The 25,949-nt window shown below is 43.7% G+C and overlaps 1 protein-coding gene across 7 annotated transcripts in view; it reads right to left on the bottom strand.

Moving 5' to 3' along the window:
- ST3GAL1 (ST3 beta-galactoside alpha-2,3-sialyltransferase 1) overlaps positions 1–25,949 on the bottom strand; it is a 76,497-nt gene that overhangs the window by 13,563 nt on the left and 36,985 nt on the right. For 4 of the 7 annotated variants that reach the window (XM_026057073.1, XM_026057067.1, XM_026057072.1 and 1 more), the window contains 3 exons: positions 12,446–13,300; positions 2,688–2,884; positions 89–268 (listed from right to left, as the gene is read on the bottom strand). In XM_026057073.1, the coding sequence (XP_025912858.1) occupies positions 89–268; positions 2,688–2,884; positions 12,446–12,757 (689 nt within the window). In that variant the 5' untranslated portion in view covers positions 12,758–13,300. Of the gene's footprint in view, positions 1–88; positions 269–2,687; positions 2,885–12,445; positions 13,301–19,911; positions 20,019–20,171; positions 20,317–25,949 lie in introns of those variants that run through there. The other 3 variants (XM_026057068.1, XM_026057070.1, XM_026057069.1) reach the window with 3 other exon arrangements.

Here is a 25,949-nt window from a genome sequence, read left to right as displayed (position 1 = left end):
CAGTGTGGGCTTTTTTCTTCTGCAGCAGTGTGAGGTGCATGGACTCCCACCCCTTCTGCCAGCCCACTTGCAGGCTACCGTTACTCACAAGTTGATGGTGCCTGTTGTGAGAGCAGTGACAATCCAGCGCAGGTCCAGGGTTTTGAAGGGGATCACGATCATGCTCACATTTTCTGCCATCTCTTTGTAGCTCTCGGGGTAAACAAAGTGGTGAGTGGTCTTGCTGCCAACATCTGATTCAAAGCCAGCAGTGGGGGCACGATTCATTCTACAGTCAGGAAAAAAATAAAATTAAAAAAAGGTAAGAGAGTGAGAAAGCAGGAGGGAAATTAGGTAGGAAGAAACACGTTGCTTGAGGTGGCAGGAAAATACTCCCATGGCTAAGGAGAGTGCTATATGCAGACTTGCCTTACTGCCTTGACAGGGTATAAGGGTCCTCAAGCAGGCTGAAATGACCATCACCCATAGAGGATAAAAGCAAATGAAAACTAGGCTTTAGTGTGGGATTCCTCTGACTGAATGGGAGAGTCTGCAAAGAAGGTATTTCTCTGAGCAAGTCCTTGGGTCCCTTTTGTAGTCAAGTGGAAAGCTGGTCAATAGAGGCTGACTTTGCGAGGGCACGACTCTTTTATACTGAAATTGCTGCATCTAGAAGGTAGAAAAATAGTACCCTGCAGTTCATCAACTAGATCTCTTGCAGTTTCATTCTCACCCCATCTGTACAGATGTATTTCAATGACTAGGGACAAAGTAATAAACAACGTCATGTGTGATGAGAAACAGTAAATATTCCTTATGGTCCTTCCGTGAAAAGGCATCAAAGCCACAGTAACAAGCACATGGTCTGGTGCTGACACTTTTATTTACTTGTGGCTTCCTTTCTAGCATGCCCTCAAACTTTGATAAATCTACTGAGGGAATGAGGGGTCAATCCTAAATCAGCTCCACAGTCTGCTATTACGTCAGCTAGATCCAGCAGTGTGGTCTTTCAGTAACCCTGGGGTCAGTGCATGAAGATCTGCACAGGGCCCACCAGGGCTCCATCAAAATGTGTTGGCCAAATAGGGCTACTTTGTGTTGGGACTATCAGGGAACTGGGAGCAGAGGGAGTTATCTGAACTGCAAACACTGCCAGCACTCCAGAAACATCTCTAGGCTTGTATTCACTCCTAAAAGCAACTCTGGGGAAACATCAGCAATTCCCTCACTGATACTTTAGCTCACCGCAGGTAAAGAGATGACATGTTTCTGTGGTGCAGCATAATGAAGATAGAGATCTGCTAAGTGGCTCTGAATGACTTTGTATGTCTCCATGATACCGTGCAACACCATGGAGAAACCCTCAGTTTGGCTCTGAACAAAATGGGGTTTCTCTGCAATCCAGTGGTCTCCTGCAAAGACATTAGCTCAGGTCCTACCAGAAGCGTGGGGAGTGCAAGGAAGGATATAGCTGATGAGATGAGGAAGAGCATCACACATTGCCAGACAACATGCTCCCCAAATTACTGATAACGGAAGAGGTAAAATCTCTTTAGCAGATATATGCCAGGCTGCAATATTGCAGTGCTCCCCCAAGTGAATTCGTCAAGTTTCTTCTAACTCCCTAAAAGGTAATTAATAGCCTGCCAGCCTGTGCAGACTTGTTATTGAGTCAGCCTCTTCTCTGTCAGCTTCAGGGATCTGCGTCATTAGGTGTAGAAATACTCTAAAGGGCATGGTGCTTACTATGTTTTTGTCTTGAGATTAGTCAGCCTGAAGTAAAAAGTGAAAGGCTTGCTTTCTATTAGTGAAGACAAAAACAAAGGTGGCATCTTAGTTACAGACTCACACCCTGCCCTCGGGTCCATGTATCTTCCCCACCATCTGCATGGCAGCACAGCATGGTGGAAGGCACCTTGCACACATAATCTGAGCAGAAAGACCTGGAGTTACTTCAGTCATGAAAACAGGTGGTTAAATAAATAAAACTCCTTAAATTACTTGAGTGTGAACATTCAGGTGTCATCTAAAGCCACCCCAGAGGCCTAGTGGCACAATGGGGCTTAACTATTCAGTTAGGGATGATCTTTCTTTGACTCACTGTTAACTTCCATGCTCAGGTTGCTGCTAAAGTTTATCATGTTGTTTCTGAGAGTACAATCCCAGGTACTGTGTTTTCAGTAGCAGTCCTTCTCTTCCAGATCATCTGACCTGTTCTGCATTGCTCCCCGAATTTTGCTGTACTGGCAACTATGGTGTGAAATCTGGCAAATGCTACTGACCACCGCGGTTAAGAAAGTTCCTCTGACAGCTTTGCAAAGACAAATTTATTTGGCCCTGCTATCTTGGGTGCCCTCTGTGTGCTTAGCTCTGCCTACCTGGACCCCACCTTGTGATTTCAGTGGGACACAGTACCCACCCTTCATTGCCTCACAACGAAGGGGTGGTACTAGCCTTTATAAAGTTGTTGCAGCCATCCAGCTGTCTCCTAGTTCCCTCCTTCCTTTTGAGGAAGTCTTCCAGTTGCTCAGTTCTGGTCATCTAGAAGTCACTTCTAACTCATGTTTACCTCCCTGGAGCTTAGACTGGACCTAAGTACCAAATTTCACTAGATAGCCCCTAAAATCTTGTTTGCTCACTTGTCCCCCCAAAATACTGATGAACCTTAAACAACAGAGGCATGTGGAGCTGAGGTGGTACATACTTACCTGAGCACAAAGTCGTGGGAGTCAATATCGTGGCCATACTGAGATTGCCGAAGGTTCCCGGAATTTCCCACGACGGCGCATCGTCTGCATGTGAAAATGTCTCGTTCCTGCAGTGGATCCCCATCCCCAGGAATGATCCCAAACAATTCCTTGAGAGTATCATTGATATTCTTAGGACTTTTCTCTCCTTGCAATTTCTGTTGGGAAGAAAAGTCACTCTAGGTTACCAAAATAGCTAGCTTTTGGGTGAGCAAAATGTAGCTTCAATTGTCTTCTCAAAGACCATTCTTGCTCATTTAACTGCAGACGCTGTGTCTCCTGTGATATGTGTTACAAGGCTTCAGGATGGGAATAGCAGTGTGAAGAAAGAGAAGTGGAAGACCCTTTCCAATAACTTTTAATATGTTTTTTTTCCTTTTTTCCTTCTTTTTCCTCAGACTGTCTCAACTCCTCATTCTCTATCTGACAGTGGTGGAAAAGATCACAGATTCTCCCTGAGCACTTGAATCTAGCAAAACAGTTGTTCCTCTGGTTTCTAAAAGCCTAATCCAATCTTCACCCAGATATCTCCTGACAGGACATGTGTAAGATTTCTTTTTATCCTCATAGAAAGGGCAGAAAAGTATCAGGAAACAGTTGGAGCATAGAAGAAGGGCAGAGAAGGCTGAAGCAGCCATGGACCCTCCTCCCACAAAACTTGGTGAATGCCAGAAGTGGGAGTGGGAGATCTCATTGCTGCTATTCTGGACTGTGGAGGAACCAGCTGCTGGTGGGATAGGAAACTGCAGTAGAGGGGACTTAGCTCTGAGGGTTGGAGAAGTACAACTATCTAAAAAATTATCCAGGATGAAGAAAACCACCCCGGACCTAGGTCATTGTGTCTGTTGCCATGGAGGGAAACTCTTTTGTAGTAGCTCTGTGGTGCATGGTAGAAACAATGGTTGGATTTGGAAGGTGCAGAGTGGAGAGGCAGGTGATGGTTAGACACTCCTTTTCTGGGGCTCTGCTCTCTGAGAGTTCCTACTTGGTTTAGGAGTGCTGGCAAGCTCACGAAAACAACATTGGCATTCTTCTTGGTGCTGTTTGCTTGCAAGGAGAAGGTCCCAAAGGGAGAATGGCTCTTAATGCAATAGCTCCCCAAAAGCTCTGCACTTGTTCTGAAAGCCCAGAGCAAGGAGGGACAGGGAGGGAGCTAGGAAGAATCCCTTTTCCCACGACTCCCAACAACACCCCCAGGGGATTTGGCTTTAGGTTCTGATGCACTTGTCTCATCTGCACCAGTTTATTAGTTTGCCCTGCTGTTTCTCTTTCTCACTCACACAAACGCACGCACAAGCACTCACAGATGTATCCCTGTATTTTTGTTTGTTTGTTTGTTTGTTTGATTAGCAAAATACTGTGCTGCCTCTTTGCAGAACTATGTAAAGCAACCATACTTGCACTGAATTGAACAACAGGTCTGTGGAGTTCAGAGTTACAAGACAACACTGGAGCCAAGGATTGAGAACAAAGAAGCCAAAGAAATGTTGCATACAAAGATCTAATCTTCCTGCTAATCCTTGCTAACCTATATACTTACGCACAGCCTCCATAAGATGGTCACATATTAAAAGAAATCACAAAAGCCTCTCTGGGATCAAGTTATTACACAGCTTTTATTATGTAGGTTCTTCCTTCCTCCACAGTAGCTAACACCAAACATCACTAGAAACAAGATCCAGAGCTTGGGTGACCCCACGCTCTGAGTCTGTTGGGCACTGCTGAGAACAGCAGTCAGTCGTGGCCACACCAAAAGTAATCACTGCATTCTTCCATGGCAGTTACATTAAAAAAGTGCAAGTCACTCCTTTACTTAATTTCATTCCTTTCACCCACTCTGAGGGCACAGCAGTAGAGAAGCCCGGTCAAGCAACCAAATGGTTGCATGCATATCAAAAAGTAATTAGGATGCACAGATAAGCACTGTCAACATTAGCACAAAGGCTGGCCACCCATTTTATTTCAGGGAGCAGGAGGTTGGGAGATTAGAGTGCAGGCTGGGGAGCAAGGCACAGTACTCCTGGCACCACCAAAATTAGGGGCAACTTGAAAGATGAAGTTCAGTGGAGCAAAATTTTCACCACAGGTGCAATGGCTGTCATACTTTGCCTTTGTGCCTCAGTTTCCACAGTGTAGGTATGTCAATATTCAGCGATGGGCTCAATCACTTAAGTGCAAAAGATTATCTTCTTCTAAGTTTGCATGTGCAATGCAAAAATATGTTTGCATATCTAAACTCTTGTGAATTCTTTATAAATCCAATCTATCTTATTTTCAGAACTACTCTGAATATATGAAAAACATTTAAGGTTGGAAGACCTAATCCTGTAGCCTTCAAAATAAATGGAGACTTTCATAGATGTTGCAGGCTGTAGGATCAGACATATAGCGCAGAAAATTCCAAGCTTTTTCAAAAATAAATTTGAGCTATCCGAACACATGCAGGTATATACACATGCACACTCCCTCTCTGTAAAGTTGAACAGATTTTAACTGTCTTTTATATATATATATATATATGTGTGTATGTGTGTATGCATGTATACGTATATATAGTCTTATATATACGCATATATATGTGTGTGCGTGTGTGCGTGTGTGTGTGTGTGTGTGTGTGTGTGTGTGTATTTATTTATGGAAAAAGCACCAAGCATAGCCCAAGACATTTGAAAGAACAGAATTGTTCTGGAAAAGATAAACATATTCTTGAACTGATTTTCCCTGAGAAAATTTAGGTGAAGAAGGTAATTTTCAGAAGTTCTAATCACCTGAGCACCTCTTTTTAAGTAAAATTGCTTTCTCAATCAGAATAATAGCATCACTAAGGGAAAGAAACTTATTTACCTATTTCTGTTTGATGAATTAAAATGGTAAGAAACATTGCCATGGATAGGCACCTCCATTTACACAGAACTGGGATCTGAATTTTCTCTCTGTTATACTGTTACCAATGTAGAGTAACCTTATTGCAACCGAGTTATTACACCACCACTAGCAAGAAAGCAGGACACCACTTTCCTAAGATCTCTCAGTCGTGCAGAATAGTAGACATCATTACTTGTGCTAGAAATTCCCTCAAAGACCTTGAATAGGATGGGGATATTATTGTGCTGAGTGTTAAATGTACATACAATAAGAAAACAGATCCCAACTCACTTATTAAAAGTGCTTTGTTTCCATTTCCTCAGTGGTTATCTGATTGGACTACACTTTCCAAGCTTTATCTTCAATGAAACCTGATTAGGTTTTGAAATTTCACCAGAATGCAGCAGAGCTGGCAAAGAAGACGGCTAACGCCAAAGCAGCTAACTTTTACGACTTTAGACCCAGCGTGCTGCCAGTTCCTTATTGCACAATGTTTACTGACTTCTTTAAAAAAGTTGATTTTAATAGTGTTACAATTACAAGCCAATTCCCTTTCCCACACCATTTTTCCCCCTGTTTTTTGAGTAAAGTGGTGACGGCATCCTGCCTCCAACTGCTGTAGATGTGCGCCAGGGATATACACGCTTCACACCCAACTCTTTTAAATACATTGTTAAAAAATAAAAATAAATAAAAAAATTGGGAGTCCAGACCAGCGGGAGTTTCCTAATCTTCCTCCCAGGCAAGATAAACTATCCTGTCCTCCCAACCCTACAAATGTCTCAAACACCCCACTTCACACCCAGAGCTCTACGAGAGGCACAGCTGGTTTTCCGCTTTTCTTCTCTTTAACTTCACTGCTATTAACAGCTATTTTTACATCTTSTTATTAAAAAAGAAAAAAAAAAAGCTCAGCGTTTATTCACTTCCTTTCCTTATGCATGAACAGATTTCTGAGGAAAAGCTTGCTGTTCATTCTCATACCACTGTGCATACACATACGTTAAGGATGACCAAGTACCTCATGATTTGTTGCTTTTATAAACTCCTTGGAACGCTTTCCAGTATCGTCACATCACCAGTGATCACCAAGAAACCATACCCCACACTTGTCTAATGAGTATCACAAGGGGAGGATGCAGATTATATAAATTCAGCCAACACTGCCCAAAATTAATTGCTTGGAGTGGCGAGGAAGCAGCTAACGGTTAGGAAACTGTGAAGGAAAGCTATCCAGCATCGACTGGACAAGTTTGGCATTATATTAAATATGCCCCTGAAATTCCCAATTGCTAGCATCTGGACATCATCCTGCTTGGTGACTGGCAAGTGCCGGCGTGGGCACCAGGGTGGGCCCTGAACAGCAGCCGGTGCCGCTGGGATGCTCTTCTGCAACACGGCCCATGCAGCCTCGAGAAGCTTGCAGACTAAATATAAAAACCTGGCGGAAGCGGATGCATCGGTACTGTTTTTTCATGACTTTCCTTTTTTTTTGTTGTTTTTTGTCTTAGTGGTTTTAAAAGATAAAGAGAGAATAAGTGCACAGCGACTAATTGCATCAGGGGAACAGCTCTGAGGAATTAGCACTTGCGCAGCCCTTCCCAGCTAGAAAACATTGTGCAAAGATTAATCCTAGCAACAGTCTGGCAGTGCAAACCCAGGTAATCTCCGTTTTGCAGGCTGAAGGAGAGGTTAGAGGGAGACCATCAATTTTAAGAATGCCTCCTCAGCCTGGAAAGGATGGCATTATTATTGTGATATTTAACAGCCTGCAATTACTCTAAATCAGAGAGATTAAGGTGAAGAATATAGGGGCTTTCAGGTGTTTGGGTTGGCTTTGTTTTATGATTTGTGCCTGTTAAATAACACACATTCTCAAACATGAACACAATGTGCATATATTATGCAAATAACATGCAATAATATGCAAAGGCCAAATGGTATGATTTGTAAATCGTAGCTCTGGTCGTTGCTGGTTCCCATTCCCGCTTATATGGGTGACACAGACCAACTCCACGCTGCTGCGAGGAGCAGAGCCAGTGCCCTGCCAGCTCTGCCTGCCCGTATTTCCAGCTGCAGGATGCTCTCAGCTTGGCAGAGTGCTYGGGGGCAGCCTGGGCTCGGACCACCTCCAAAGCCACCCGCTCGTGCCGAAGGCGGTAGGCTTTGCTAAAGGGTAGCACAGGTTCAGGCGTTCTCTCTCAGCATGTCCAAGGCTTGTCCAAGCRGTGGGCTTGCGCCCAAGCAGTATTGACCCCCAGCGCACATGGGTTTGCAGCTGGCATTCGGGCTAGGGACTGGGACCTCATTTGGGCTCTCTTGGAACTACCTTCCCGCAGCAAACGCTCCCTCCAAGGTATTGGGAAGAAAACCATGGTTTTTCCCTCAAGAATCATAGAGACCATCCCAGTGCTAAATAAGATTTCTTGCAATCAAAGTATTTGGGCAAAATATCTACAACAAGCATTCAAAAGGAATGACTCAGGTCCCAAGTGGCCATGCCAGTGTCTTAAAAGTAAGTGCACCTTCCATGATGTCCCCAATGCCTGCGTTGGGGATGCCATTTTATTTGCTATCTGGTTATCAAATCTTTAAGCTATATATTATATTCTTCCCTGCAACCATGAGGACTATCTAAGGACTAAGAGGACTACAGGACCATAAGGACTGAAAACTAACATTTTCTTTTAGATACAGCATGAGAGATTCTCAGCTAATCATATGACCCCAAGAGCTGAGCTTTTTCTCTAAAAAAAAAAAAAAAGAAAAAAAAAGAAAAGCCAAACCCTCAAGCTCAAGTATCACAAGACTCAAGATAAAAATTGTTATGATGTGGTAGTTTATGAACAATGTGCTACAGATAAGATTGCTAGGAAACTCTGAGTCTGATTTTACTTAGCGCAGTTTTAATCCATCAACTTCAATGGAGGTATTTTGGAATTAGAACAGCAGACTCTGATCTCTTATTTTTCATACTTTCTGACCACCAAAGAAAAAGCAAAAAATGTCAGAATAAACCAAGAAAATTATAAATAAATGCTATGCAGAGTTATAACATGCAGTTCTTGTACTGTTTCCTTATATTCAGGTTACCGAATTTAGTGGACGTGTCCACAGCATTTGTGTCATAGAACAACAACGAAAAAAACTGCAGGTGAGTCAGCCTGGGGAGGTGGGAGAGAAAATACAAACAGAAAAGAATCACATCACATCCCATGATGTGCCAACTTCCAGAACACTGAGACTCACACAGTCCTTGAATATGAGATGCAAAAAGAGAGACAGAAAGAGAGACACAGGTAATGAAGAGAGAGAGAGAGAAGGAGAGGGAGAAGAAGAAGGAGAAGGAGGGGGAGAGGAGAGGAGAGGAGAGGAGAGGAGAGGAGAGGAGAGGAGAGGAGAGGAGAGGAGAGGAGAGGGAGAGGGAGAGGATAAATGAAGGAGGGAAGGAGGGAAGGAGAAAGAGAAAGAGAGAAAGAGAGAAAGAGAAAGAAGAAAAGGAAGAGAGGAAGAGAGAGAAAGAATGAAAAGAGAAAGGAAGAAAGAAGAAAAGGAGAAAGGAAGAAAGGAAGGAGGGAAGGAAGGAAGGAGAAAAAGAGAGAGAAGAAAGAAAGGAAGAGAGGAAGGAAGAGAAGGAGAAAGAAAGAGGAGAAAGAAGAAAAAAAAGAAGGGAAGAGAAGGGAAGAGAAGGGGAAGAGAAGGGAAGGGAAGGGAAGGGAAGAGGAAAGCAAGCTAGCTCAGTATGGTCTACAGTATTATAACTGCCCAGATCATCTCTGAGAGGAGGAATGCACAAAAAGCACAGAGCAACTACAGGGTGTAACTAGGAGGTGAATCTGGGCCATTATGTGTTACCTCAGTAAAGTAATAAAGGGCTAGTTTATCAGCTGGGCAGATTTAAGCAGAGGAGAAGTAAGTAACAGCCATAACAACAGCCCCCTTTGTTTCGGAGAACAAAGACACAGCCAGGTCAAGCTTTACCCATCTGCAGCATACCTACCGTTTGGAGGCAAAGTGCTGCAGCATCGCTTCCGAAAAAGCTAATTTATGGCCGGTAGGGGCTGAGCCTTCTCCTCCCTTCTCCATGTCCCCCGCACACGTGGGACCACTCACTCAGCTACACACCACACTGTTTTCTCCACTTTTCCACACTAAAAGCCACATCCTACCACACCGGAAGGGCTTAAAGACCATATATTCTCCAAACATCCTATGAAGTCACCTGCCAGTGACGTGAAAGGTTGGTTGCAAGCGGGTGAGCCCGTGCCACCCTTTAGACTCAAGAAACATTTCATCTCAAAGACCTGCTGTTGGCTTCTGAAGTTGTTCATTGCTTTCCTAGAAGGGGAGGGACGAATGCTCCAGGATTATTTGGGTATAATCCTTGCATAAGCCTTATTCCCACATACAGGAAAAAGGTCAATGAGCGCTGAGGGCAGAATCAGGTTGCCGAAGCGGCAGCGCCCTGGCAGGGGCTCTGTCTGTATTCAGTCCAAACATATCACGTGGGTCTCCTCGATATGAAAGTCGGAGCGCTACAATAAATAGCTCCGCTGCAGTCGCAGGAGTCTCATAACGAAACCACCAGGCTGCTTTAAGTCAGCTCCTGTGAGCTACCGTGCAATCCTTTTTACCCTGAAACAAAGTTTAAGCAACATCTAGCAACCTCAGATCCCCTCAGGGACGAATCTTCTAAGCACAAAGACAGCCCAAAAGTCAGAAATTATTGAGCTGGTAAAACAAATGACAGTAAAATATGGCCATGACAAAACTTTTTGTTACGACTAACAAAAATCTCAGGACCTCCTAAGATGAGAATAAAAATGAACAAGCCCCTGCAGAGCAAAAAGGGAGTGCAGTGAGGATGCACCTGAGAGTTATTTACTGTAGAAAGTGCAGTGGCTGTCTTTAAGGTTACCCAGAGCCACATGCATTTAACTGGAATAAAGTTACAAGGAGGAGTTGAGGCTACCTCATGCCTTGATTTACCCAGAATCATCTTTCAGAAGAGAAAGGGCACCTTTTCCATTTACAGCAGAACAGGGCAAGTATTTCTGGTGAGTAGCTAATTTCCCATAAACAGTGCAGTTTTGGGGGACACTGAACTATTTCACACGTTTTGGATGAAGATGAATTCTGGCTGGAAAAAAAAAAAGATGGAGAAAGTGTAGAAATCTTAGAAGATATATTTGCACCACCTTAGGAAAAAACTGCTTTGATTTTTTTGTGTTTTTTTTTTCCTGAAATAGTGTATTCCCTTTGAATTTGACCTGGATTTAAAAAATGAATGAAAACACTAAAAATAGGGTTAGACATCCCTGAGAAGTAATTAACAGCTTTTATTTAAAAAAAAAAAAAAAAAGATAATCTTGCAGCTGTCCTGGAAATCTCTACTTTTTCGCTTAGCTGAAAAAGAAACTACCCTACCACCCAAAAAAACCCCTGTTTCGGGTTCATCGGAAGTGAACTATTTTTGTTTTTTTTCAGTTTCACCACAAGCAGGAGAATCTGAAATTCAGACTTCCCTATTGAAAGTCCCAAGGGTGGTTTCTTTTTTTTTCTTTTCTTTTTTTTTCTTTTTGAGGGAACACTTTTGAACCATTAGTTTAAATCAAAATTTGGTCAGAGGGCTGAAGTTTGCAGACTTCAGCTTCGCTTCGCCCCGTGGGACAAGCCCTCAGGGGAAACCTCCCTTATCAGAGACCAAGGAGAAGCATCTGGGGGCTGCAAGAGTTAAAACAAACAAACAAACACAAGCAACTGGAAATAAGAGTCACGGCCAATGGGAAGTTGAAAGAATCCAACAGCTGGAATATGTGAGACTAATAGCAAAAAAAGGTGGGTTTTGTTGTAAAACGAGGATATCAGGGATGCTACAAGCACTGAGAGTGGAGTCAACTGGCGGTTCTTTTTCGCTGGTGGGAGCAAATATTCCCCCAGTGCTTGATGCCTCCTCCGAAACCTGAATCCTCCCACTCTGAAAGTGCGTGTCTGTCGGAGGGGCCTCCCCAGGGCAGCAGGGAAGTGAAGAAGCCCCCAAATTCACCCCGAGGGTTGTGTGTGCCGAAGGGGAACGGGTCGCGGGCAGGTCGGTGTTTGTACAAAGGGCATGCGGAGACCAGATGTTTTCTGAAACGGAGCAAGGCAACTCACAATGAAACTGCGATTTTACCCGGATGCTGCAGCTCCAGGGCTTTAATTAGGCAAAATGCCAGCATGCCCCTTCTTCCCTCCCGCACTTTTTGAAGAAGACACCCACTAAGTGTCACGATGTGTGGATGAGCCTCTTTAGACCGCCCTGCTCAGAGGACACCCAGAAGCCACCGGTCCTCAGCGACCTGCTCTTGCAATACACAGCTCGTGCACGCTACAGACCTGCTTTACAGCACCAGCCAGAACGGGGACCGTGCTTATACACATGGAGGTGATCGTTCTGGGTTTAATCCTCCTAATTATTTAAGTATCTTGTAGCAGGGAGAGCCCCAGGTGAATGACACGCTTCACAACAAATTTTCTTTCTTAGCTGGTTGGACGGCACAAGTCCTTTGTACCTTTGGAAGTGAAATAAGCAGGGTTTCAAATTTTAATCTCTTAAGCAGAAGGGAAAAAAAAAAGACTACATTGACATTTGCAAATTCCTGATTTGCCTCCTTGCTCTCCCAGGAACTTTTCTGGGCTTTTGGGACTTTTTCATGGGCCTCAATTGCTCGTAAGCTCAACAGTAGCAAGAATGCCCACTATCCTCCACCTCTGCCTTCTTTCTCAACTGAGACTGTGACTTTTTTTGAGGGGAAACCATCTCCCAGAGCCCTGTGAGCACTGTGCTGGGGGCAGGCCGGTGCTCACACACTTACCAGCCACCATCTGTAGCTGTCTTCTGGGATCAAGGCATCCCGTGAGGTCAGGAAAGGTTGCATAGTTTGATTAAATCTCTGATCAAACCAGAGGGAACGTCCTTGCTCCGAAACACACGTGGTACAGCTGCACGGTCTTCTGGGGTATTTGATGAGTTTCCTGAATTGCTCGGAAAACTGTATGATGAGTTGCTTAATGTCCCAGGTGGTGATGGTCACCTGGTGCTTGTAGTTGAGCACAAATGATGTTATCGTGATGAGCAAAAAGACGAACGTAAACATTTTCACGTTCCTTTTCCTTACGGCAACCATCTTTCTCGTCCAGGTTCTGCCGCCTCGGCTGCCAAAATACAATGTAGGGTCCAAAGTAAGGCAAAAAGGAAACGTTGTTGGGCTTTTGGGGAACACCGGCCAGTTAGCACCAAGGACTTAGGCTGAACACATCCATTCCGAGACCTCCGTCAATGAGGGAAGAAGTTTCGTTTTCCCCAGGTGGGCTTAAAAAAGGCAAAGCTGGATGTTTTCTTTCACCTTTTAACAGTGGTTCCAAATCTCTTTCAACTCTCTGTGACCTGCGGCTAATCTCTCCCACCAAGGGTTCAGTGAAAACTGATCTTTTCACTTCCACATTCCAGAAGATTTAGAGATGAGTAATATCAACATTCAAATTCAAGTTTTCTGTGTGGGAGCAAGACAGAAATTAAAGGAACCAGATAGTGGAAAGAATAGTTTTGTTTTGTTTTGTTTTATTTTCCAGAAAGTTAGTTTGCAAAGGATTAGATCATCCTGGGATATACATTCCAGCAGAGAGAGGTGCTTTGATGTTCATTTAAGCCAAGGAGAGCAGTTTGCAGCCTGTAGACACACACACATACACACAAAAGGAAAGAAAAAAAGTCAGAAAGTTTTCTGCATTTCTCTCAACTTAATTTCTATGCTTTTCTCTCCTCATCGCAAAACGTCCCATCACCTCAGAGCCTTCAGAACAGAAACAGCTGCAATTTCTGCTGTGGGATTTGCATAGCGAGAAGTTTCACAGCGAAATTTCCAAAAGGGCAGAGCATCGACCTGTGGACATTGAGTCCCTGTGTATTGAATTAGCAGCAGCATTCTGGCTTTATTTGAATTACAGTTTGCAGCCGTTACAATGGCAGTGAGTCAGCTTATTCCCTTAGGCTGACCTTGATAACCACATATACAATACACAACGCATTCATAACTAAAACCAGCTGAACAAAAAAGCAACGGGCAAAGGAGGGAGCAGGCAGGACAGGGAGGAAGAGGAATTGCTTCCTTTCCCTTCCTTCCCCAATGGGCGTCATTTCTTAAGGATCAAGGTTGGATCGGTGATGCAGAAAATGGCAAGCAAGAATAGCTCATAAGTTCTGGGAAAACTGCTGAAGTTGAGGCATAAATGGCATTTGTTTGGATGGATTATGGCTATTTTCCATGTTGCTGCCAAGGAAGGCTAGTTAAGGCAAGCTTTCAATCTCAAAGAGGTCCCACGGGATGCTAAGCTGGGCAGAGACCTGGAGTGCTGCTCTGCCTCGACCGGCTGGTGGGGAGCAGGACCCGGAGCAGTGATTTAAACAAGCCAACAAGCTTTTGAAAGCTGAAAAGTGGAACATTTTCCTCCCACAGTGCAATTGTTTTGTGGGGAAAAAAAGGCACTGTAGTTTTGTTTTTGTTTTTTTTTTAATTGAGGATGTTTGCAGAAAACTGAGGCACTGTTGTTTAAATGACATCATTATTTAAGAATTAAAAAACAAAACAAAACAAAACACATCAGTAGTTCTAGTAGATTTACATCTATAGTGAGAAGCACACGTGCCAAAACACATGCGGTTTTCTGAAAAAGCAAAAACCCCAGCACATGAAGCCTCGCCGATGGGCCCTTCCTGAGGCTCCGGAGCGATCCGTAAGGAGCTGCCCAAGGCCACACCACTTTTCAAAGGGATTTGATGTGGTGTCTGAGAGACAGCGCAGGCCTGGGTTTTTTGAGGGGTTGTGTAAATATTTACCGAGTCCCAGAAAGCTAAGTCAAAAGGCAGGAGCCTCAGACTGTGGTCTCAACTCTCTGCCCTGTCTCCGGTTTCCCATTTGGAGCCGGGGATGGGTAGCTGGGGCCATTCAATTAATTGCTGTTTGCCAAGTGCCTTCAGATTTGGTTTAAGTCTGGCCTATCCAAATGCATTAACAGGAGCTCAAGGGCTGACAAGTGGATCATGCTCGATAACAAAAGGCTTTATTCACCCCGGGCTGCTCGGGCTTTCAGGCTTTGCCTATACCCGTAAATTCGACAGCACCCGGGAGCAATCCTGGGTGCGGGAGCTTGCGTGGCTCTAACATGAGCTTGGGCTTTAGGGGCTGACCAGCACTCTTGCAAAAATTCCCGGCTACAATTCAGGAATCGCATCCCAAAAGCCACCCTGTTTTGGAGAGTGAGAAAGGGAATGTAACAGCACAGCCGCAGCATGCAGGCGATTGCTCGCCAGCTGGCCTCCGTGCCAGAGAACGGTCCCGAGCACATTGACTTTACTAGTGGGGATGCAGTCGCTAGTCTAAACAAAAACACAGCCTCTAAACCCAAAAAGCTACGCCAAATCCCCAAAGCAGATTCTCCATTTATAGGCTGGGTAATTTAAAAGTTGCGATGTCGATGGGTTGAACACCAGTGCTGTTAATGCTGAGTCAATTCACTCTTTGTAAACATAAGTCCTCTTCTTTTATTGTTTTTTAAGTGGAGGAGGGACGGGGATTATTTAGCTTTTCATAGGAAAGCCTATAAAATGAGTATTGTTTATATTAGAATGCTTTTTGGACCTCCAAAATAAACACTCACTTCACCAGATTTTTTTTTTTTAATTGATCTTAGGCTAAACATATATTTAGAATTTGAAAAAAAAAATAAGTATTGTTTTCACAGTGCAGTGCAGTGTCTCCAAACTCCTAATCATACCTGCTTTTATAGCACATGATGGCAAGGTGAGAAACCAGAACTCCCGTGGCCTTTTCCCAGTGTGTAAACATACACTAGATACTCTATTTTAATTCTTGCTATTTACATCTTCCTATGAATGCTCATTTTCCTACGGGCACTGATGATAAAAATATATTATACATATACTTATTCTGACAGAACAGCTCTGGGGACTACAGATATAATTTAGGGCTTGAGGCAAAGGCGTGTCGAAATGAACAGAAAATGCTTTCACCGAGTTCACTGCAACTTGGACCAGGCTCATTCTTTTCTGTCTTAACCACCAGTTAAATCCAATGTAGGCGTCAGTATTTTCTCTCTCGCAGCCTTCCAGGTGGGGTGGGCAGTTGGCCGCCTCAGAGCCACCCCACCTGTGCGTGGGGATCTAACCAGGTTGGTGCCACCAAGCCCAGCTTTGGAGAATTTGCTTTGCCTCGTGACACCATCTGGGATAGTTAATTTAAATAATTACGAGGAAGTAGCATGGGTGCAGCCGATCACAGCCTTATCAACGTGCCACTGCTCTACAAATGAGTCAGAGCATATTGGTCTCAGACCCGTAAGTAATTTATGGGCACTTAAGCTATGGAGACTTAAATGACTTGCCACCCCTCAGTCAAGCTAGAGGAAGTTAAACAGAGTTTAAATACGTTGTGTTTGCTGCTGGCTATGCATGTGGCCAGCTCAGTTGAGGTAAACGATAGGTTAAGCTACTTGAAGGGATTGGGTGCTGAAGGTCTTATCTCCAGCCTGGATTTCTCCTCCTGCCTTTCACTTCCTCCTCTTTCCCATCTACACCCTGTCCCCGGGAAAGGTATCTCCATACACGCTGGGGTAACTCTTACTTCTTCTGCTAAGTCACAATATCCAGTGACGTGCAATGCGAGTAAAATGTAAAATTACATTTCCCCGGCAAGAATATAGAAGGACAGGTTCTTCTGCGCTATGCCCTAGGGGTAGGAGTGGTTCCAATGTGATTATACGGTCATAAAGGAGAGCAGACTTTAGTCTTTTGTCTACATTTTATGAACTGAAATAAAATATCCCGAGATCAATCCATTGTGATTGATTGTCTTCATTGTCTTCTTGCATTTGAGAAAGAAGGAAAAGAAAGAACTTTTTTTCTTTTCACGGTAAACCTTTTCTGTATTGTGCACTCAAAATTTGAAGAATGTCCTTGGACCCTTGCCAGTTACACAATTAACAGACAAAGATGAAACCACATCAATTCAACGGACTAATATAACGAAGTTCTTAACACCTTCAGGAAATAAACTGTTTGACAAATCCATTCAAAAATGCAACGTCTTCTCACCGTACTGAGCCAGAATAGTGGTGGGAATTTTTGTGTGTCATTACAAATCAAGTCAGGCACAGGTAATTTAATTGAAAATCCACAATTTCAAGAAAATTTCATTCATGGATGAATGACAGAAAATCATCTGAGCTAGCCAAGTGGCATATTGTTGAGGTCAAACCTAAACGCCTCATGTTGATAAAAATCAAATTGTTCCTTGACAACTTTTATTTGTTTTTAAATATGCAGATTCTTTGCAGAGGTTATTTTGAAACAGAAGATAGAAACTTTTCATTCTCAGGATGTTACAAGAGAATATTTTAATATCAACGGAATGCTTCATTTCCTGATCTTTTTTTTTTTTTTAAGGTGGGTTTTAAACAAAAAGCATGACTCAACTATTCATGAACATTGGCAAAAAATCACTATTCTTTCCCCCTGCCTCCCCCCCGCCAGCTGTTATGTAGTCACACTATGGTAGAGTTTGACCTCTTTTTGATGCCCGCTTTGCTAGAAGATGAGTACTTAGTATTAGCACCCCTTCAGGGAGCTATTTGTTAGCCTGTGTTAGATGCTGACAGGTCAGGATCCAACACTTGCTGCTGGCCTTCTGGTTGTTACACATAGTAAAATCCAGGCATAAAACACATTCCTCTAGTTCAACTTCACCAGCATTTTGCAGACCCAGTATATGGGGCAGAACAGCACATAGGCAACAGGGACCAGCATCCCCCTTATGGAGATATCTCTAGCTTTCCACTCTTTGCATCGCTTGAATAATTCAACATTCATTCCCAGAGTGCTTTACACACGGGAACCGCTTCCCCATCCTCCTCTGTGCGCCATCACCCTGCTGGAGACCAGTGAAGGATAACACAACCTGCCGGAGCTCTCTCACAGCTACCGGTAGCCATCACACAACCCACGGTATTTTGCACATGGAAAATGTATATATGTCAAGGAGTAGAGGAGATTTGCTGCAATTTTCCTTCAGCAAACCTGTGCTAGAGAGATCTCCGTGGCATTACTGTAAATGCCCAGTGTTAGAAGCACAGCTTGGCTCGCCGGCCCAGCTGCACAACCCCCAAATACTAATTAGTTTGCCAGTGTAGCTAAGCCGCTTCTGCAAATGACAGCTTTGTCATTATAAAGCCCTGCGGAAATACAAACTGTATTTCCTCAAGGGGGAAAGTGGCTTGTTCCTGCTGTTCTGGGACTCTCTCCCATACGCACTCCTGGTGAGTAACTCCTTGAGCAACACTTGGTCACACAGCCCTGGCCAGTGACACACCGAGAGCATGGGAAGTTAAATCTTGTTTTATTGCACCCATTGAAGGCCCAGAGCAGTCCTGGAAGATGTCACCCCAGTGCAACAAAAAAATCCATCCCTGCAAAAACATGCATAAATTTCTACTCTGGTTCTGTGCTTGGGCCTGGAAAGGAACAACTGACGGGACTGTTTTGTTTGAAACCACAAGCTTGTCTGCCCTGCTCCAGCTCATCGCTGGCTACTTTTCACTCCCCATCCCATGCAGTAGCTAGCTGACATTTAGAAAGAAACACTTCACTGGTCTGACACCTTGCCAAAGACCTCTGAGCGTAAGACTCTCACTACAGGAGATAAATTGTGCAATTATGAGACACAGTRGCAACCCTTCAGAGTTAAGCACAGAGCAGGAACATGGATCTCCCTTAACCAGATGCTGCTGGGAGCCCCTGGAAAGCCTTTGGTCTATCTCTTCTGGCTCTAGGTGATCAGTCTCACAAGCTCTTGAGCCCTACAAGGCAGCTGTAGACGTGAGGGGATGCTGTGTACACCCCTACCCGGTGTGTGCTGCCGTCTCTAGGACTTTTGCCTTTTCATGGTGTGACTTCTCAAGTGTCACTGACCCCACACAGCTCTGTCCTTCTCAGACACCAAAAGCCACCAAAGGATGCAATTTTGGAAAAGCACCAGCTGCCACATAACTTGCCTCTTTTGTACTGACAACTTAATTAAAACCTGAGCGGATTTTGTTTCTCAGAGTTAACCAGTTCCCCTCTCCCTTTCCCCTTCACCTCCTCAGTCCTGGCTTGTCACAGCAGAAGACAAAGGTGCTGTTTTCCTATGTGCCCACAGTCATGGAAAAGCAGCTCCAAGTCCAGCCTTCCTTTTAATCAGCAAGAAGATTATTTGTATCTCTTCTGCCCCATTCCTGCCTTTGCTGTAGGCATAAATCTGTCTGGCTGCCGCTGTCAAATGGGGTCACAACATCTAAGTTAGGCTAGCTGGTTGGTATACTACCCTTATATTTATCAAAATGCTCACCCCAAGCAACTTCAACTAATCATATCAACACTGCCTAGGAAACAAAGCTATCTGAGAGCATTTAAGTGATGAGAAAAAGTCATTTTAGACAGATTTGAAGGTAGCAATTCCTCCACGTTTCTTGAATTTGGAGCCAGCTATTGGGCACTGTTTCATCCATCACAGTGAATGGAAAATACTGGAAGTGGTTTATGGAGTGTAAGTGCATGGCACTTTAGATTTTGGTGACCTGAATAAATCATTCCTTATTTGTGTCTTATCAGGTTTGCTGGCAGGCTCAGGCCAGCCAGGTGATAGGAGATCTCCATAGCAAGTACTCTTCTAAAGCCTTCCCTACCTACGCGCATAACAGGTCTGTGCAGTCAGTGTAAGCAAACAGATTTTTGCGCAAGATGTGTATAGTGTAAACAGAAACTTGGGTGGGGAAGTTGGATTCCGCTGTCTCAAAATAAATCTTTATCTTGGCAGACTTTGTCAGGCATGTCGCAGAAAGGTCTGGAAGTGAAATCTCCACCATGCCGCTTGTGGAAAGGGCTGGTGGTTTCACCTCAGAAAGGGTTACGAGCCTGGGTGCACACTCAGGCACGGAGCTGCCATTCCTGCCTCCTCCCACCTGGCAGTGAAGATGTTTTGTCCTCCAGTGTGGTGGAGGAGTTTGTGCAGCAAAAGCTTCCCCCTCCCTTGCATACCAAGAGTCAACTGCTGCAAGGAGTGGTTTGTTACCATCAGGGATTAATCGTGCTGCCCTCCACGGGCTGGAGTTCCCGCTCATGTCTCCAGGCCAAACAGGAATTTTTGCTTTGAATTTTTGCAATTTTGGCTGGAAGTGCCATGAAAGATGCCCTGATCTGTACCTCAGGTCCAAAAATCTCTCTCCTCACCTATGTACTACTTCTGTGGCACAGGTCGCCTCAGCAGTTGGGCATGGAGAAAGTAGGATGCTCCAGCAATCTCTCCTCTGTGGCTACAGCACAACTTCACTGTGCTCCTGGGGAAACAGTGCGGCCATAAACGGGTCTGAAACAGAGCTTGCTCAGATCAGTGGAGCTTGGATCAGACTTAAAAAATAAAAAATGGCTGAGTAAAAAGTGACACCCTGGGCTTTTGCGTTTGATCTCCTGGCTGATCCCATATCACTTACTTGGCAAATAAGAGGATACTGGCGCTGCAAATGTATTCCAGGATCCCAGTCAACCAGTGAGCCTTCTGGTAAATGCAGCATCTGCCAATGCCATCTCTTCACATCACATCTGGTCTTCAGCCTTGAGAGAGGAGCGAAGCTACGTCTGTGATGAAAGGCAAGGGTGTGGGGCCACGCTGCCTCTCCCAGCAGTACTAGCTGTGCAAGGCTGACACCCACCTACGTACCAGTCATGACTAGAAAACATACAGGTGATTGACTCTGTGGAGCTCAATCTGTGTTTGATTTATTTTTAGAAGGAGTTGATAATGTGAATAAATCACTGCTTATATAGCAGTCTTTTGTTACTACAGCCATGCTTGATATCATATCAGGCTTGGTGAATAAAGACACCGATATCCGGTAATGTACCCAAACCCTCCAAAGGAAGCATCTTATTCTCAACTTTTCTAGCTTATTGGGGCTCCAAGGGAGCAGCACGCAGCCATGTCTGCAGCCCAGGTTGGCATATCTGGCTATCGGCTGTGCGCATGCTAAGGCGGAAAGCTCAGGAACCGTCGCACCTTGCAGACTGACCCCCAGGTGTCTTCTTCATGGGATAAGCTGAGAGAAACCAGTGAAAAGGGAGAACCCTATGTCTTTGCACACACTCTATGTCCCAAGAAATGGTCCCTCTCCTTCCCTCGTGGTACCTCATTTTCTTCCATATATTCCAAATCCCCTTCATCACAGACACATTCATGTTTTAAATAGAAATGTCTCTACAAGCTCTTAAAAAAAATTGTTGCCTTCCTCATCCTGCAGTTTCCCAGGAAATGCTGGGCAGACAAATAGGATTAACCTGCTGGAATATGAGAGCTTTCCTGCTGTGGACCAGTATCCACTGATGGGTTTGGAAGGGACTTTTGGTCTTTATACAGGCTGGCAAGCTGAGAGCCCAAAGCTGGTGGTAATAACTACAACTCTACAGTGAAAATCCTAAATTAACATTCAGTCACAGTATCAGTCTCTGTGAATAGCAATATTTCCAACAGCTCTTTAAAAACATCCAAGCCAAGAGCTGGACATATAAAACTGCTGCTTGATTCCTATTGGCATCCTTTGATGGCAAGAGCTCATGGTGGACAGAGTGCCTTGGTACTCTCAAATTCTTCTAATGCCATTAGCTGGTTTTTAAGTCGGGACCAAAGCTGTGCTCTTTTTGCTAGGGTAAAAGGAGCTATCAAAAGGATTTCCAGGGCATCCACATGTGTTTGCACCTACTATAATTCTTTAATGTTTCATGGTAGGACAATCTTAGAGGTGGTGCTAGCAAGGAGTTTTTCCAGCACATTTTTTGGGGGGTGGGGGGAGAGAGAGAGTGGGGAAATTTTTCAGATTTGAAATGAAAAATTAATTCATGGTAATTAAAAGAAAGCAAAACATGTAGAAGATCAAAACTGAAAAGAGCTCTATTTTCATTTCTGCTACAAGAAGGCTGAAAAATGTTCACCTCTTCCTTTTGGTTTTACTTCATATTGGACTGGTTATATATATATATATTAAAATCTTGCTAATTCCCTAGAGTCAGTAAGAACACTACTTTCAGGTAATCCAAATACAGGAAAACAAATTAATAGTGGCAACAGCAGTCGCAGAAATAGAGGCAAGTTAAAAGCATTGTAGAAGAGAATTCCTGTGAGTGCATTAGTTTCAGTTTTACAGGATTACAGGAGAGGATATAGGATTATTTCAGATTATAGGACAGCCTAAACTAAAGGTAGAACTCAATCAAATTGACAGCAGGTGTTTTGTTATTCTGTCAATCAGCCTTCAACCTAACAATATGTAGCAACCTATTTCATGGTTAAAACTGCAGGAACACACACTGCATATGACTACAAATACAGTTCTTCATGTAGAACAGATTGCAAGGAATACATCACAAGGAACCCTGATTTCTTGCATTAAAGTCATTAACACACCACAGGGACCCTTATGGCGTTATGATTATAAATCCAGAGAAAGGTTAGATAATAATGATAATGGTATCGTCAAAAATCCTCAAAAACTGGCATTTGAGGTTGGTCTTTCTCATGCTACAAAGGCATACGTGTTGAACTGCCCACACTAAAATTCATGAGCGTCTATGCATCTGTGCATAGTCTGGAGCCAGCAGTCAGTGCAAGTTAAAGCAAGCACAAAATAATACCTCCAGTTTCCTGTTTACTGTGCACATTTTTGAGAGTTCAGCAGTCATAGGAAGTCTATAAGGAGTCAATAAATAATACTTTAGAAATACATCACAGATACGAGTAACGTGTGCAATAGTTAATCTACTGTGYCACAAGCCAGAATTAGAAAGCCATTAGGCAGATACTTTAATTGATGAACCATTTGTACATGCTTAATAGGAGCGCTTGACCTATTTGGATCCAAATGCACTGCATGCTCTTCCTCCCAGTGTGAGCACCATGAAGCCTCTGTGCATAGGGTGCCATTCCCATTCCAACTTTGGTCCTACAACTACAATGTCATTGAGACATTCAAGAAAGCAATGGATGATTTAGACCGCCTCTTATTCAAACAACTGTCATATCTTGGGTTGTCTCTAATACCTGATGGGGAGAAGTGGCTGCATACAGCAGGCGATCTGAACATGGCCCAAAGAGTTTCCTCCGCTGTGMTCCATCAGTGGAAGTTGTGCTTTGGGTTGTGTAACTGCCTGCCTATATAAGAACTGCAGGATGTCGGGGAAGGAGAATTTGTGTCTTTTGGTCTGGACCTTTTAAGTGTTTTTAGGGAAACAAAGATTAGCATACATCAGRGTGGCACAGACAAGGCTTCCCATAATCCTGAATATGAAAATATGTCAAGAGCTGCATATCAAATGGATTTGCATACATCAGAGCTGCATATACAGCGCTTGCCTGGGCATCCTGAAGTGCATTAAAAATGTTAATACTGAATTATGTGGAGACTGATAATTGAATCCTGGAGAAACACACACAGACATGCACAAAACTATGGCATCTTTTCCACTTGTCCTATATGGCTAAAACATAAAAGAGAGTCCTAAGGTAGTCCATACTGTTTGAATATTTAAGTGATTTCTGGTTCAAAGAGAAATTCAAAGTATCACTTTTCCRTACAGAAATGATTAGCAGACGCAGATTTAATTTATTTAGTACTACAACTTTCAACTTTAAAATGGCATCATACCATCAATTTTTGTGAAAGCAGAAAGTTTAACACAATGTGACCAATTCAGCATAGCACTTATGGCATGAAAGCTTTGGTTCCCCCATATGCAGCGACGTCAACAACTTCCTACCCAGAAATGAAGTTGTAGCAGGCCAACTGCTGGAAACACCAGCCTGAATTTACTCTTTTATCTGACATATGGTAGAAGAGGGAACAGCTCTGTCCTGGGGCACTGATGATCAAACTAAGACTGGAAAGCCCATGCTGCTTATTTTTCCCCAGGAACRATTACCAACACCTACCCAGTTGGTGTAACCCAGTGCATTAGAAAACTAAGACCTTTCTTTCCTGCCTCAACCAACAATAAACACAATTCTGCAACAGCTGGTTTGGTATTGTTCAGAAACCTCAGCTTCAGGTGAGGGGTAACTACTGAGAAGTGAGCATAACCATATCAGCACCATGTCGGTACACATGCTGCGGAGGAATGTTGTTTCAGTCTAAACCCTGTCTTCAGGTTCAAGAGCACRTCTCCCAGTTGAAAACCAGGAAAGAAATTTCCTCCGAGTGGCAATCTAACATACCCACAACCTCCAGAAGGGTCATCTGGCGAAGGAGGATTAGTACTCCAGACTCAGTGCTAAATCCTGTCCTTGCTTACTCAAGTGTTCTCCTTCCTGAATGATCTCCAAGASCTTGCAAATACGTGGATATCATTTAAAGGATGCCTTAAAAGCAGCCCCCATCTGGGGTGCAAGACAGAAACTATCTAGCAGCGTACACAGACATTACAACTACRCACACCAGCTTGCAACAGAAAGAAAAAAGCTATCAAATCGCACYGAAATGGAAGGGTGTTTCAGACCAGGAAAGGAAGTTCCAATGAATTTGGGWTCCCAGGGCTCCTGCTCTCACTCATGAAAAGTTTCATGGTAACTTTGAAGATGGGACTTACAAAACCATCACCACTGATCTAGCATTAAAGGTCCTGGTAAGTTCTAATGGGCACAGTGTAAAAAACAATCAGTCCCCAACAACCACATGCTGCAGAGCCCTGGGGCTTTGGGTTTCCTTTTAAATGAGCCACTGATTTAGGTGAAAAAGTTTTCTTTGCAAGTGGGAGCTACAGGATTTTTATCTGTGTGGTCTCAATTAAGCAAAAGGAAAAAGAAAAGTCATTTCACCCTTAATTAAAATCTCTCATGGAATTGCCGGGAATTGTATTGCAAGAACTCTTGCAAATATGCTGTTCTGCTTGGCTTGTTTTTGAGCAGAAGAAGATGAGTCTTTAATCTCTTTTTACCTTCCTCTCAAAAAAAAAAAAGAAAAAAAGAAAAAAGCGAATGCTGAAAAATAATGACTGCATACAAARGGAAGTCATTATAAACAGAGTTTAAAAGTTAAGAGCCCCAGAGGAGAACTGACATATGACTTTTTATGAAGGATATGTAGCAACCGCTGAAGGGCATCATTGTTTTTAAGTTGCTCTACAGGGAAGAAGAAAGGCGGTAAGAGTCATCAGCTCTCAAAGCTTCATCCTGCTCACCACCCGCACTCAGCTATGAGGGTTTCATCCGGGAAGTGGTAGTTGCCACTGGGGCATTCTCATCCTTAGGCAAAAACAGTGAATATCAGGGGATAGTCTGCCCTGACCATAGATTGCCAGATCACTTGTAGATATTTGTTTAAAAAATGAGCTTTCTAGTGGCCAGCACCACTACTGTAGACATGTTTCCAAACTCGCAGCCGACGTAAAACCTTCTCATTTTACTGACCCCCATATTTCTTTCTTACAAATTTCATTGACCCTGCTCCGATTTACATGCACAGATTTGGTACACTGCAGATTGTATGAGAAACTGTGAGGAGAGTCTGGAAGACAGATGGCTACTGGGCTCAGAGTGAGAGTGAGCACACAGGACACAAAGGCACAATCATCTTGCTTGAGTTTTAAAAATACATACGGTCATTCCTGTTCACTCAGCTATCACCAAGAAAAGCAGGGTAGGAGAACCGCTTCCCTCTCGCAGCCACTCAGCGAGGTACAGTTACTGTCTGACATCACTGGGACGGATGGAACAGAGACATTTTGGCTTTAACTCTGGACATTCGTTCATAGATTCATAGGAGATGCAACACAACTGGGTGAGGTCCTCAGAGGAGTCCTCCTGGGCAAAGGCAGCACCAACCAGTGACATGTAACCATTTCAACAGATGTTTGTTCAACTTGTTCTGAAAACACCCAGTAGAGGAAATTCCCCTGCCTCTCTGAGCATTTTTTTTATCAGCACAAGATTATCTGTAGTTTAGACAATGGTGTGGGGGGAGAAAACCCAACAAAACTTTCCAGTACTCCCATTTTAGCAACACTTTCACAAAAAGAAATGGAAACAATTCCAGTGTTCAGACTAAATACTGTGCTGCGAACCTTTCCGCCCTGAATGATTAGGAAATACAACTCTTTAGCAACACCACTGCTGTGCATTGCTTGGTACGACATGGAAGCAAGGTTAAACTATGCCCCGCTGTGCATAGCAACACAGAGGGGCAAGAAGTATGAATATCCCTCCTCCTTTCATCCACAAGCATCCTAGT

Source organism: Apteryx rowi, unplaced genomic scaffold (assembly GCF_003343035.1).
Source record: "Apteryx rowi isolate R43461 unplaced genomic scaffold, aptRow1 scaffold_136, whole genome shotgun sequence".
NCBI lineage: Eukaryota > Metazoa > Chordata > Aves > Apterygiformes > Apterygidae > Apteryx > Apteryx rowi.
The sequence above is the reverse complement of the archived record's forward strand: the minus strand, read 5'-3'. Positions and strand labels throughout refer to the sequence as shown.